A 15,380-nucleotide genomic window follows, 5' to 3' on the forward strand; every position below is an offset into this window, starting at 1 on the left:
CTAAGTCCTGTGTAATTAAGTCAGTGTGTCAGTGAGTACAGTAGAAGTTGTGTTTTTAATATGGCTACATTCAACCAGCAGACTCCCGGTGCACGGCTGAAATTAGACAGGAACTGTTTATATTTAAGGATAAAAGAGGTGATTAGCCTGCCTAATTTTGTGTGAGTACATACAATATGTATTTCGCTGGGTTTTAGGGGACTGAATTTGGCTGCTGTAGCGCAGGATTAATTGCCCTCCTTTGAGGAATGAAATCCTGGCCTGTCAATGTCCACTAATCCTTTCCCTTAGGAGGGCCATGGAAATAAATCTGATGGCTTTTTATCCCTCTTTCTGTCATCACAGCGATTACTGTGTTCTGGCAGCAGTTTGTCTGGCGTAAGGCTGCCCCTGCTTTCACCAGAGGCACATAAACACACTCACAGATACATGCATAGAAGATGAGCACCACTCCAAGTCTGAGGTTGTCTTTGCTTCTGTTTGAATGCGGGATTATGGAAAACCCTTATATGGGACGCGTTGTGGGCTGTGAAAAACTTAAAGCGGTGTCAGTTGATGGAAAAATCTGTGTGTGAAGGGAAGACTTGTGAGTCGACTATGAATGAATTGAAAGGTCATCATAACTACACAAACCTGGGGTCAGCTTACTGGTCAGGTAAAGATAACTCCCATTGGACCTCCTGATAAGTTTTTGTTGATGCTGTTTTTGACAAGCAAGACTGATCGATTTAAATCGATTTTCAACCAGGTTTTATGCCGCATTCATCCAAAATGTGTTTTCTGGACACATAGTTTTCAGTTTACATGTCTTGCTGTTTCTAAGGCTTAAAAATACTTCTGGTAACACAAAGTGAAAATAAAACTTGAAGAAAAAAGTGGACTGCTGATAATGAGTTCCAGAAATGAGTAAAACAGGAAGAAATGAGTTAAGTACACATTATTTGCAATGCAAATTGTGTCATTAAAGTCCAGTTTTCACTTGAATTTGGGATTTTAAAAAATCTTTAACCATCATTTGGCTTTAATCACCAGGACATATCTGCGTGTGGCACTAAAACCACACACTTAACTTCCCACAGCTTAGCATAGCATGTTTGTCAAGATATTGTTACGGCAAGCTATTCCCCCTAAAACACAGTTACTTTTTTTCATTTTGTTTGTGTAAACAGAAGAGATACTCAGTAAAAATGTAGTATTCAGACAAACTGAAGAGTAAATTGTGTGTTGGGAAGTGAAGCAGCAGCTACATTTTTGAAAAATATGAATATAAGTGCACTAATAGAGATTTATGAATGCTTCAAAAACCCAACTTGGTCATGATTCCACAAAAGAGACAGCATCCATGCTAAGTCCAGTTTACCAGTACCATATAGGGATCTAAACTTTTGTTTTTACACAGAAGAGATTTGAAATACGTCTTTACACCAGCATGATGGACTGCAGCTTCATAATTAAGAGCTTGCTGGGTGTCACAGAGAAAAAAAAGCAGCCATCAGAGAGAAATTAAACCGTGGTGTGAAGAGAACCACTGGAGAAAAGGAAAGGTGTCCTGGTGAGTGTTCGGCATTAGGTAATGAAAGCTAACAATGTGTTACATCGCTAAAGTTTGCTATCACATATCAGGATATAACAGTATTAATGCTTGCATTGCAGAAACTAGTGTGCAAGGATGAGCTGGTATCTCTCCTGTATAACATAAACCGACACTGTTTTATGGCGCCTCATGAGAGAGAGACAAAGAGAGGTGACTAATCTAAAGGTTTGCACACATAAAAGAAGACTTAGAGCGCACAGTTGTCGTCGACCTGAATCTCTGACAGATCTGTGACCGTTTCCCCTGCTGGCGCCAGAACCAGAAGCTGCTGCTAATGGTGGAACTGAAGATACCGTGTGTTGCAGAGGAACCACAACAGCTATCAGTCTCTCACGGCCCTGATTTAGACCTCCAGTCTGCATCTCCACTGTATCTTCAGGAATATAATCCTCCTGTCTAAAACAAGCCCTGAACAGGACTGTGTTTTGATATAGCTGTGAAGTCTTTACCTGCACATAACTGGCCCAGGCACGAAAGCTAGCTCAGTTGTTAGGAAAAACGTGGACTCGATGTCCACACTGGCTGGAGTTTGTGCAACCTGGACAAATACAGTAACTCATCATAACAAAAAGTTGTGAAAAGTGGAACACAGTTACTCAGATGACATGATTGTGACCCATTGTGAGGGGAAAAATCACTGCTCAAGAAGTCTATTTTTTCATCAGAATTTCTACTTTTATATCTCAAAAAACATAGAAAATCATCGGTATTGCACTTTAAATGCAGTTTCACTTTAAATTTGTTTGCATGATTGTCTTTACAGGAGGAGGAATAATAAATAAGAGGAAACCAAATCTTGACAGCATGGAACAAAATGAATTTACAAGTGTAAATGTGATCATAAACATTAAGTAAACAATATGTAGCAAACAAGAGCACAATGAATATTGGTGAAAAAAACATCCAATCAAAGAAAAAAGAGGATACATATAAAAAAATGGAATAATGTTGCCTATAATTACATGGAATATGGTAAAATTCCATTTTTAAAATAGGAATTATTTATATTTTTAGTGTTATTATTTTCTGATTTTGTTTGTTTTTTTGCAGCTTGACTGATATGAACAGCAATCAAGACGACATACCTGTTTACTTATGTTACATATGGTTGGTTAACCCTCTGAACTCCAAACCAGCTGGCTGTTTTGAAAGGCGTGTTCCCTTCAAAAATGGCCAAGATGACACCATTTATCACAGCCAGAAACTGTAAAGAGAAAGATTTGGTTTTTCAATTTTTTGCTTATCTATGAAAATCCATTTAATTGGAAAACTTAGGTATAAGCTTAATTGACTGATTGATTAAGATTAGGTAACTTTTAAATAATTTACGCAAATAATCTGGCATAAAATTCAACCTGGAAGTTGCTTCTAAAGTGACTTTACTTTAGCTGTTTGTTACACCCCGTCTTCATGCTGGCATCTTCTAATAATTTCATGGCACTCTCCTCAAATGTTGACTTATTCCTTAAATGTAAACCTAACTTGGGCCAACGACCACTTGGCTCTAGCTCCATGCTTTGTGTATTTAGGCTCCTTAGACTAAGCGCGAGGAAGCTTATTTTTAATTCTGACAGATTGCACATGATTTTTCATTGAACCTTCATACGTAGCCACCTGTTTTTGGTATTTTGCATGCATGATTTTGTGTGACACAATGTGAAACTGCTCCTGTAATACAGAAAGTAAACTTCTTCTAAGTTGTAAAATAATGAAAAAAAACAACTGTTAGGCCTAATTAAATTGCCATTTTTTTGCAATTGGGAAGGAAATGCCTTTAATGTGTGAATACAGTACAGTATACGACCCTTCATTATGGCGGCAAATCCCCAGTAGTCCCACTCACAGGGGCGAATAGGCTAATCCATATTTATTTTAAATGGGTGCCATCTGTTGGAGTAGGCTGGATGTCAGATGGAAACACGCATTCATAATGTGTGTGTGTGTTTGTGTGTGTGCATTCTAGTGATTGCGGTTCTCAGCTGGACAGAGTGGCAAGGGAGGCGTTGATGACTCTACCGCACGGGCGTGTATGTTTGCACTCCTGATCTCGGCTGGGTGGTGGATTGGGACAGTGATGGATACGTGTGCGTGCGTGTGCAATTTGTTGCTGGGTTGAGTAACACCGCGGGGATGCAAGGTGACAGCGGCGTGATGGACTGTTCGAGCGCCTGTGTGTGTGTGTGTGTGTGTGTGTGTGTGTGTGTGTGTGTGTGTGTGTGTGCACGTGTGCGTCCAAGCGCCAGGATACCTTATCTAAGCCGGGCTCCGGCATTGTGCGAGACGTGTGGATGAGGGATTGCTTGTTTGTATGACCTTATTCCTTATCCCACCGAGTTTTGTAATTCCTCCTCTGATTTGTTGGAATGAGCGAGCTCCAGAGAGTACAGCGCGTCTTTCCGCGTCTGTGTTTTCTGCTAAAACTAAGCATCGACAATCAATGGACCACTGGGCTTCTATGTATGTGTTTTCTCAACATGGATGCATGAGTTGCTCTCCTCTGGACTTCCCACGATTCACTTGTCAGCTATGGTTTGCAAAGGTCTCTTTAACTGCGACCGGCACAGACCTATAAAGCCCCTGAGTTGCACACTGTTTGCATAAAAGATAGAAGAAATGCCACTCTGAAGTAGGCCAGGCTGGATTGCCTTTTTCCTTAAAAAAAAAAAAAAGAAAGAAAAAATCCTCTCTTTGAAAGAAAGCCCATGGGAAAAGTTAGGTTGCTCCGAGTACAAAGGGTTTGTTTATCTTACTATTGTTTACTCCGTGTTGCAATTTGTTCTTGAAGAAACTGCAATTTGTACCCATCTTATGATGCGCTTTGATAACGGCAGTCCAACGTGCTGAGGGTTAAGAAGATTAAAAGTCATGTTTCCTGTTTTTCCTCAGCGAGGTGACGGTGCCCTCCGTTATCATCCTCAACACATCCAACGAGCAGTACTTCCTGCCCGGCGAGCCGATCGAGACCATGGAGCAGCTGGTCCAATTCATCAGCAGTGTTTTGAACGGCTCTGCACAGGTCCAAATGTTCTCCTCTTTCGCTCCATCTTCCCTGCTTCCTGTTTATGCATTCAGCTCAGCGTAGACCCCCCCGAGCCCCCTCTCCCTGTGTTGTACCATTGTAATAACACCAGTAGTCTTCATTAATCAAGCGCGCTGTCTTGCATTTTAAGTCCTCCCCAGAAAATAGTTTCACCAGATGAGGTATTTTTTCAATCTCCTTTTGCATGTTTAGATTTCATACTGCTATCCCCTTTGAATAGATTATCTACAATAATTCTGTCTTCTAAGCCAAACACTGAGATTACTACATGACTCAGTATTGTAGTGCGCACACTAATCTGGAAAAGAAATGTCATCATTTTTCCTGCACTACACTGAAGTCACCAGATGTATGAAACCAGGGAGCCAAACAGCCAGAGGTCCTCTTCTTTTCTCTTTTTTCTGAGAAAGGTTTGGGCTATTTTTTGCTTGGCAAAACAAACCACCTCCCACCAAATAAACAGCAACAGAAACCACCATGTTTCTGCAGTCCAGTTGTAGCCAAAGCCTGAACGATTTCAGCCTCTCCACGTCACGCTAGTAATGTCTTCCATGAGGCGTCTCGAGGGCTGGTTTGTGCTTCGTGTGGAAATACAAAATAATGTTGGTTGCAAATAATGTGCTTTGGATTTTAGGGGTTTTCTTGGGGAATGTGGAGAGCTGATTTTATTCTTTTTCCCTTCACACATAATAAAATTTTTTAATTTTTAGTGTTTTCAAAGGAAGCATGAAAAGCATGAGCCCTGCAAATGGTGGGTTTTGCCTCATGTGAAGCGTGAACCAACCACAAAAAGACAGAGTTAGCAGTCTGTTGCATCTCTTCCAACAGGTTTTAAAGCGGTCATTGAATTTTTTAAAGTATAGCCCTTCTCATTCTTATTGTGGTACCCAGTTTTTAAGTCCCCTATCCTTTCCTCCTTTGCAATTAAGAAAAAACAACTCCAACAACATGCTATAAAAATGTTTGTGAAGGCTTCTCAGAATACTCGTGTAATCATCCCGCAGTCTAAGTTTAGTCTGTGCAACAGCTGCTTCCGCAAAGACCGTCTCATCCCCACCTTCAGGTCGCTGCTGCCTCGTTGGAGCTCACTAATTGGCCATCCTGATGAATTAGCGTCCGGACAGATCACTCATTGGCTGCACAGGTGCTGTTGCCAATAAATGAGCTCAGACGGAGCAGAACTGCTGGACAGTGAACAAACTAATGTTGGGCACATTAGGTAATTTTGTGCAGGGGAGCGGTTAATGAAACAATATTTAGAATGTATGGAATACACTGAGCACAACGACTGGACACCTGAGACATGGATTATTCAGTCTGTGTACTATGTGAGTAGTTTGAGAAATTTGTTTGATAATTAGAGACTGTTTCTAAGTAATTATGTGGACGCCAAAGTAAAAAAAATGGTTGAAAATCTGTATACATATGTACTATATGTGTGATGAATATAATACTTAGAGGCTCCTCTTTAAACTCTGTCCTCCTGCAGGCATACGGAGGCGATGGCATCATTCAGAGGATCAAACGTGTGGCCTTTGATGCCAGGTCCACTATTATGGTAAGTGGGTGAGACTTCAGTCCGGGCTGCAACATGTCGACTGTCAGAGAATGTGGCGGAAGTTCAAAGTGCTTACAGTGCTGAAATGGAATGCAATACGTCAGGCTGAATTTATTTAACCGCATAGCAATAAATGATCACAAAACAGGTAGCATGTCTGCCTATAGGATAAACATCAGAGCTTTCACTAATTACTGATTTAACCATAAGTCATTTATGACATTTTAGTGCACTGGACATCTCAAATAAAGCTCCAAAATTGGGACTTTTCAGATATATTTAGTTGTAATTAATGAAGCATGTGATATATGCTCTTTTCTCCCCTTTATTTATGTTAGTATGTATGTATTTATTTATTTTTTCCTTTCTTGCCTACTTTGTAAAGCGTCTTTGAGTGTCTTGAAAAACGTATAAGTATTATTATTATTTTTATTAGTATTGAGTTATTTTTACAAGTAGTCATTGCAGCATAGATTGAGGGAAACCTGCATATAACTTGCAGTTGACCAATCTATTAGTACATAAATAACAGAAACCCCAGTTAAGTTTATACATTTTGCATATGGCTGTTTATGCACATCAAACAGACACTTTGCAGCATTAGCATTAATATTTAGTCATGTTTCTGTCATATTTAAGTTTTATTTCCACTCTACTTTTGGCTCTATTTTGGTCTACGCCAGCTCCTGAAGTGAACGTCTGATTTTTTTAGTTCTCTATTCATCTGCTAGTTGCTACCTTTGTGTTATTTAGTGGTGGCATTCACTGAGTTTAGAGTTGTATGCCATTTTTTCTGGCAAAATTGACCCTTTTCACATGGCACAAAATAATTAGATTTCTTGTTCATATAAAAATATTGCAGCTTTTATTTTTCTATTAGTTTCAATCCATGTTATTTTGTGCTAATTATGAATTTCTATAGCAACATGTTTCCCCTGTGCCCTCCTGAAATAGATTTCTCTCTTCACCTCTTCAATTAAAGCACACATGATTATAGTACTCCGGAAGACGTAATGGCCACTCTTATGGAAGAATAATAATAATCATCTTGCTGGTGTGCTTCACACCATGTTTCACCTCGACTGCGTGTGCCAAATTAGGGTAAACTGTATGTATGCAATCTCCTCCCAAGTTCTGCAACAGTGTTAAACAAATGCCAGAGTTCCCACTTGTGAGAGAAAACAACATCCAGAGGACACGACTGGGTGTATAACAGAGAATATGCGATACAGGCAGTAAGCACAGTGTGGGGAAACGGAGAAAAAAAACTCAACGGAGCAGGAGGAGGTAGAGTGGCGAGGGAGGAGAGGGTCAGCAGGCCGAACTTGCTTCTCCTCCTACTTTTACTCAAAGTAGTCGGTTCTTTTGGGTGAATTAGTGTTTATTCTACCAAGGGTGTGCTAGGAATGTAAATACAGCTGTGTTGTAATGCTTCTCAGCGGGCACAGCTGTACTGCATCCGTGGACAAACCTCAGTCCTGCCCATAACATTGTCCTTAAAGTTATGTGAGGAACACCTAAGGGAAAATTATAGATTTCATTTGAAAAACATTGAAGTGAAAAGTATGGTGACTGCTCAAATTTGACGTCGAAGCACAAAGAGAGGCTTTTAGAAAGATTTTTCTTGAGGGTTTAGTTCTTTGGCTGTCAGATCAGGTTTGACATGATTTTAAATGGAACCAGTAGAAGAATAAACCCTGTCAGAAGTAGGTAAATGTTTTAATGCCAAAACAATATTACATTTCTTTAGGCTGTGCAAGAGCATAATGTGCGGGATTTTTATTTGGGTCATGCTATCAGCTGTGCTAAAGGAAGAATCAGTGTGTGAGAGGCTTTGACTTGCTGTACACCTGTAAGAGAAATGAAATGTGACTCTCATGCTTCCCTAAATTTAACGAGCTGCAAGCATCACCATGACTACTTTGGCTCCCAGTGACACGATATGATACAAAGGAGATCGGCAGCAGCCATCACCTTGCCCCCGGAGAGCCTATCTATATGCAGGTCTGACAGGAGCATGAGGAAGCAACCGCATTAGGCTCAGTGAGTCATAGCCAGCTGTGTTAGCATAGCATGCCCATCTTTACCTCATCTAACATTACAGAGCCCTGGCAATTACCATCCCTCTTCCTGTGGCAATGACTGGAGGGAGCATGAATATTTCTTTTCTCCTCCGCTCAGTGGCTGACAGAAGTTGTGACCAAATGCTCCCTTCTAGGTACATTTTCTCTGATGCATCTCACTATATTAAGGCCAAACGACTCATTTGTCAGCCGGATCACTTAAAAAAGAACTTGCAAAGTTGTCTTTTAGTTGTTCGGGCCATTGTTATGCCCACAGGAGATGAGGGATTGTGGTGTGGAAACTATTAGGAACATGTTGTATCCTGGTAAAAAAAAACATGGATGTGAATTGAGAGATCTCCAGGGAACAGACTTCCAGAACAACGTATTGACTTTGTGCGTTTAATTCGATTTCATCTTACCGGGCTTCAGGGATGAATGCACTGACATCTACATTTACTAACGGTGTGCAGATCCTTGGGGGACTAAAACAGTCTGTTAACAAAGCATGTAAAATGTACTGTTCGTACAACAGGTAGTAATTTTAGGTTTTGACAAGTGTAACTTAATTAGTTAGAAAAGTCTCTCGGAGAAATCCCTACTAGCCTGCACACGCAAGACACAGTATGTGGGCATGCACACGTTTGTGTGTTTCTGTAATACTTCTGGAATAGCAGGTTAATATACAGTGCCTATAGAAATGTTCGCCCTCCTTGGAAGTTTTTTTCCATTTTATTGCTTTTAACACTGAATCATGTTCAATATAATTTGGCTTTTTTTGATGGTGATTTAGTAAAAACTGATTTTTTTCAAAATAATGTCAATTAGAAGTATTAAAAGTGAAATAAGCATTCGCCCTCTTGAAGTCAGTATTTAGTAGATTCACCTTTGGCCACGATCACAGCATTGAGCCTGTGTGGATAGATCTAAATCAGCTTTGCACAGCTGGACACTGCAATTTTACTCCATTGTTCTTTGCAAAACTGCTCAAGCAGTTGCCTAGGGATCGTGAGTGAATAGCCCTTTTTAAGTCAAGCCACAAATTCTCAATTGGATTGAGGTCTGGGCTCTGACTCAGTCACTCCTGAACATTCACCTTGTTATCTTTAAACCATTTCTGTGTAGCTTTGGCTCTATGCTTCGGGTCATTGTCTTGCTGGGAAACAAATCTTCTACCGCGTTGCAGTTCTTTCCAGACTGCATCAGGTTGTTCTCCATTACTCCTGTATACTTTACTGCATTCATTTTCTCCTCTCTACCTTTACAAGCCTTCCAGAGCCTGCTGTTGAGAAGCATCCCAGCCTCACGATGCTGCCACCACCATGCTTCATGGTCTGATGGCCAGTAAGCTTAGTTTTGGTCTCCTCAGACCAAAGAACCTTCTTCCAGTTGACTTCAGAGTCTCTCTTCTGTTGAGATTTAATATGAGCTTCTTTCAACAGTGGCTTTCTCTTTGCCTCTTTCCCATAAAGTTTTGAGAGGGTGAAGAACAGGCAACAGTTGTAGCTACAGTCTCCTCCATCTCAGCTACTAAAGCTTAGAACTCCTTCAGAGGACTCATAGGTGTCTTGGTGGCCTCCTTTACGAGTCTCTTTCTTGCACAGTCAGTCTTTGACGGCGGCCTCCTCTAGGCAGATTTACACGTGCTGTAGTGCTTTCATTTCTTAATGATGGATTTAACTGTACTCCAAGGGATATTCTGTGACTTGGAAATTTTCTTGTATCCATTCCCTGACTTATGCTTTCCAATAACATTTTCACGGAGTTGCTTGGGGCGTTCTTTTGTCTTCATGATGTAGTTATAGCCAGGAGTGCTGATGAGAAGAGTCGTTTTTTTTGTAGATTCTTGTCAAAAAAGCTAAATCAAACTGACGATGATTAAATGTTGAAGAGCAATAAAATACATTGAAGGGAGGTAAACACTTTTTATAGGCACCTGTACTTATCCGCTAGGGGTTATGTCACAGTTAGCTAGGCACTCCTTTTGCTGCTCCTTGTTCCTTTGTGTTTTGTCTTCTGTCTAGACAGGAAGTTAGATCAATCAATCAACTTGCAACCTGTGGTTACTGATGACATCTTTGTGAGCATGTGGTCCTGGGAGGTGGACCCATAATCAGCAGGGACAATGGTGTGCCTGTGCTGACAGTGTCTTCAGGCAGATCTTTACTTATAGTTAAAGTTTGAGACTTTATGTATCTCAGTTCAAATTGTACAATGAGTAAGCTCGAAAGAGCCAAAGGATTGTAGATAAAAGGCTCAAACTCTTCAATGTTGTCATCAGCATAAAACAAACAGCTAGTAGAAGAGACAAATAGTTTAACATAATACAGACATCATAAAACTACATGACATGAATGTAATTAATCCTAAAATATTAAACCCTGCTTTAGTTTCTGCAAATGATTTGTGACCTGCCTTCTAAATACGCTTGCAAAAGCTTAATGATGTAATGCAAATGAATGAATAAATGAATACATAAAAATGTAGTATCGCCGCTAAAACAACATAAAAGCCTCTCTGTGATTTTTCCACAAATATTTTTTGATCTGCTCTCTGATTTTTGAATTCACTTTGCCCAACAGATAATGGGAGGCTCTTTACTCTTGCAAACACTGGCTGCTCAGAGAGATGTCATGCTTTTATTAAACAGTGACTCACTCCAGAACAGCTCGACTACACTGAACAGGCTCCAAGCGGAATGAAAAGAAGTGGGGATAAATTATTAGTGCGATTCTTGTTTTTATGTGTGAATTGAAGAAATAAGGGCCATGGCTGGATTGACCCATCAGGGGACCTTCATAGACAACTAAGCTTAAGGGCCATATTGACCCCCTCTTTCTTCCCTATTGGTCACTGATAGTGTGTGTTTGCATCCTTTTTCCTCTTACTACAGTGCACAAGTCCGACTACACATGGAAGCTCCGGAGTATTTTACCCAGAGCGCCACACACTAACCAGTAGTGGTTTGCTGTAATGTACAGACAAATATTGATCCAGCTTGACATTGTATTCATTTTAGTAGATCTGTTTTGTCCTAAGCAGTCGTTAGAGGATGACACAGCTGCTCAACTGAGTTATCTTTCATAGAAGCTATTGCAGTAGCTGCTTTCTGGTTATTTTCATGGATCACATTGTATTACTGTGTACAGCTGCATCAGTTTCATCCAGTCTGTCCACTTTCCACTGCCACTATTTTTCACAGCTATAGCTAAGAGGCTATTTCCATTTTTAAGTCGTGCCCACATTTCACATACACTTTTGCTCAGTTCATGGAAAAAACTTTACCAATTTCTCATAAAAGTTGTCACATTCTCATAGTTTTTGACTTTTCCTGAAAAAGGGAGTTGGTTGTTGTGAAAGGAATTTTAAAAAGGGCCACGCAGATAACAGAAGGGGAGGAAAAAGCTGTATGAAATGCTTGACTAGTGAATTACTGCAGCTGATGAGCTAACTTCTAGTTAATCACAATAATTCACAATGGTGTCTGTTATCTTTCTGTTCCGGTTACTCCACCGTTACTTCAGTTATGGACGAGGAAAAACAAAGCAATCCTATCTAATGAAGAGTCAGTTAGCAAACTCATGCACTCATTGGCATAGCTCCGTTGCTAACAGAAACACAGAGTCACACAGCCATCTGCAAACAACGGCTCTGTTGTTTTGCAATATATGTTCTGACAGATGAAGCTAAATATAAGTGAAAGGTGCAAATGTGCTAATAAGCTACAGGAGATTCCTTTATGTTGCACTTGCTGTTCCTTAAAGGTCGTTTTTTTTTATGACAGGTGGTTGACGGCACTGAAAGTTCACTGAAGTTTAACTTTTTGTGGAATATTTGCACAGATTAGTTTCCATTTAATGTTGCTGCTTATCTGATTGCTAATGGTTGACTGCCAAATTGGTTAGTTGTTTCTCTGTTTATGGGGGAAGAAAAAAAACTATTTGCATGATGCTAGACCCTTTTTTGAATCACCAAGCAAAGTGAAAGGTGTGGACTGCCATGCAACATATTCAGGAAACACTACAGGTACCAAAATTAGATTTTGACAAAGGCAGACGGGGCCTCGACCAGCAAACAGAAGATGAATATCTAATTTTTGTGTCCACAGTGCGAACGTCAGCCTGGTGTTCGACGAGTCATTAAATATAAATGCTCATCAATGGGGCCTCTTAACAAATAAATTTGCAATTAATCAAATTGTCACACAGTGATTTCACCCAGAGACAAGAAAGTACAAGGTTTAGGAGGGAATTCTGACTGACTGTTAATGTTTGCAGATGATAAATGGGTTTTACCTGGATGTGTACACTTGTATCAAGAGAAAAGTGTCTTCAGCATGGTAGTTAGTATATGAAGTTTGTTTCGCATTTCAGGATTCTCTCCTGTCCATTCTTGTTATCCCTGTTGTCGCTGTTATTTCTATGCTTACTTTGCATCTTTTTCAAACTTGTCTCATCGCCCTTTTCTTTTTTGTTTCCCTTTCATCTTTGTTGTCTCCTTTCCTACATCAGTCAGTGTTTCGAAGCTCTCCTCTGCTGGGCTGCTTCCTGTTCGGCCTACCGCTGGGCGTAATTAGCCTGATGTGCTACGGCATCTGCACAGCTGAGTCGGATGATGGTTCGGATGACATCGACGCGCTCAAGAGGGAGGGCCTGACCGATGAAGAGGAGGAAGAAGAGGAGGAGAGGCAACGCGCCGCTGAGCTCGAAGGCCCCGACGACGGAGAGAACGAGGAGGAGGATGTCGGAGAGAAGGATCCCGAAGTGAAGAAAACCGATTAACACAGGGGCACCCGCCACATAGAGGATGATAGGCCTAGTCAAAGGCAGTGACATGAAACTCAAAGACATATCAATGTATTACTGTTCTGCTTCTTTGTTTTTCATCTCACTTCCCCTAAAAGCCCCTCCAGCACAGACTTTTCCCTCCCGTCTTTGAGTTCTGTGTGTCGGTGCGTAAGGTCGGCCGCTCGGTGAAGCCAGTGAATTATATTGAAGCTAACAGCCTTTTTAATGATGGAGAGTAAACACAGCGCTCATGAGAAAAGAAGGGATGGCTGTGAACCAAACATACCACCTTATTTATTTTGATTCAACCAAGCAGTGGTTTATTCCATGTGATGTGCGACACTCTCTCTTGTTGTTAGGTTGTTGTTTTGAAACCACTTAAAAGCCCTCATTATATCTAGTTTTGGTCATATCCCAAACTGTTGTGTTTTTCTCTTCGATTCTAATTTACTGTAATATCCTTCAGATGTAGAAAAAGATAAATCTTGCCTTCAAAACGTAATGGAAAATGAACACACTGAGATATTTTGTTTACCTCTACCCCATTCCAAAGCTTATGTATCATAATTAATGCGCGTAGAATGAAAAAGGAAGTGCCCAAGAAGGAAAGTCTGCCATAAATGAAATGTGCTTTTTTTCTATTGTATGCTATTGCCTGAAAATATTCCCCCTTTTTCTTCTTCTTCTTATTCTCGGGGTGCAAAGTGCTGAGACGGTCATGCATTTCATCTTATCTCTCTGCCAGACACCTGTTTGTGCCCATTTTTGCTGAAAGATGATGAAAAGAGTTGGGTTGGTAATTGGTGTCAGTCTCTCTGATACCAAAAAATGGCAGACGGACATATTTTTTTTCACCCATTTCCACCCAGCACGACCACCCTGCTAAAAATTCCTTGTATAGATGGGGTGTATCTGTCTAGAAAAGCCATAACATGCATCAGTAGCTCCTGTGGCTCTTAACAACTCAGGCAGGCCCTGTCTGTTTCCATATTTCAGTCTGTCCTCCATCACTGGTTTCTGTATTGAATTCACTAGGCAGGTTGAAGTTTACATCCCAATGCAGTGAGATGAACTTTGAGAATATAGAATATTAGGACTGTGTTCCCGCTACTAAGATGGACTCTCTTTTGTTATAACCCAATGTTGTCAGTTAGTCGTAAGGCTTAGAAGTTCTTCCATGTCTCTTTTCCTATCCCAAGTGTATGTAATAGGTCAATACAAGTAGAGGTTATGGCTTCCTGTTTAAAGCTGGGGAAGGCAGGTTTTTTGTTTGTTTTCGTTGTGTTTTGGGTCATAATTCGACAAATAAATACTTTAATCCTTTTAGCCTATTGTAATTCAGGTGTCTGAGGCCAAACTAGGCTTCTGTACCTCCTCCTGGCTGCATTTTCAGGCCTTTGAAAATGTAAAAATTAGGATTTTAGCCAGTCGGAGGGCTTTCTACCAATCAAATGTGATACTATAAAGAGCAACAAAGCCCATAGAGAGGACAAGATGATGTTTTGCAATGTGTTAGATGGAAAAGTTTCACTCAGATGGGTTTTGTTGCATTTTTATCTTTGTTTTTTCCTTTTTCAAATCTTTGCCTACATCAGCTTTACCTCAAGAGGCCAACCTATTCCACAAATAAGCAAATGTTCCTTAAGGTCTGTTACAAACCTTTTCTTATTATAAACACACAGTACAGTGCACCTTATTGGATTTGGGGTCCCGTGAGGCGAGTTAAAACATGTTTTTTGAGTGTCTATAAAGTAGATTCTTATTCTTATTTTGTGCAGGAAAATATCTGTGACTCCAGTAAAAAACCTATTCACCTTAATATTGGATGTTTTTTTTTGAAAATGATTTTGTTTTTTGCCAAGAGTTACATGAGATAGTGCTCACATGTCTGTTCGGCAACTGTAAGGTTAGCAGCTAGTCAGCTTAGCTTAAAAACAGGAAACGGGGAAACAGCTGGCCTGCCCAAAGGTAAGAAAATCTGCCTAGCAGCGCTATTAAAAGTCAACGCAACTTCATCGCGCTGTTGTAGCTCAGTAACTCGATCGACTTAGGAACTTCGACATAAGCACACCTGCTGTTTTTTAGCATACAGAGGCTGTCTGTATTCTTACTGTGAAACTGCACTAAAGGAAAACCATGCCCTCGCCTTGCCTTCTGGTCTTTGTAGTTGCCTGCCATTCTCTGCCAAACTTCCTCTTCGGGTTTGAATTGAGATTGTCACACTTTACTACAGGTTTGAAAGATTGAAATAAAGATTGTCCTCTTTTTTTCGTTGACGACCTTCTTTATTTCCCCTCCATCTGATGCACATATCCTCAGCTGTTCTCTCTCTTTTTTT

General features: G+C 40.4%; 1 protein-coding gene across 1 annotated transcript in view; it reads left to right on the plus strand.

Moving 5' to 3' along the window:
- Nucleotides 1-15,318, plus strand: part of LOC111563843 (protein disulfide-isomerase TMX3) — a 40,138-nt gene extending 24,820 nt beyond the window's left edge. Inside the window, exons 14-16 of the mRNA XM_023263109.3 lie at nucleotides 4,481-4,610; nucleotides 6,124-6,192; nucleotides 12,767-15,318. Of these exons, the coding sequence (XP_023118877.1) occupies nucleotides 4,481-4,610; nucleotides 6,124-6,192; nucleotides 12,767-13,036 (469 nt within the window). The 3' untranslated portion in view covers nucleotides 13,037-15,318. The remainder of the gene's footprint in view (nucleotides 1-4,480; nucleotides 4,611-6,123; nucleotides 6,193-12,766) is intronic.
- The last annotated feature ends 62 nt before the right edge of the window (nucleotides 15,319-15,380 follow it).

This window comes from Amphiprion ocellaris, chromosome 22, assembly GCF_022539595.1.
Source record: "Amphiprion ocellaris isolate individual 3 ecotype Okinawa chromosome 22, ASM2253959v1, whole genome shotgun sequence".
Lineage (NCBI taxonomy): Eukaryota > Metazoa > Chordata > Actinopteri > Pomacentridae > Amphiprion > Amphiprion ocellaris.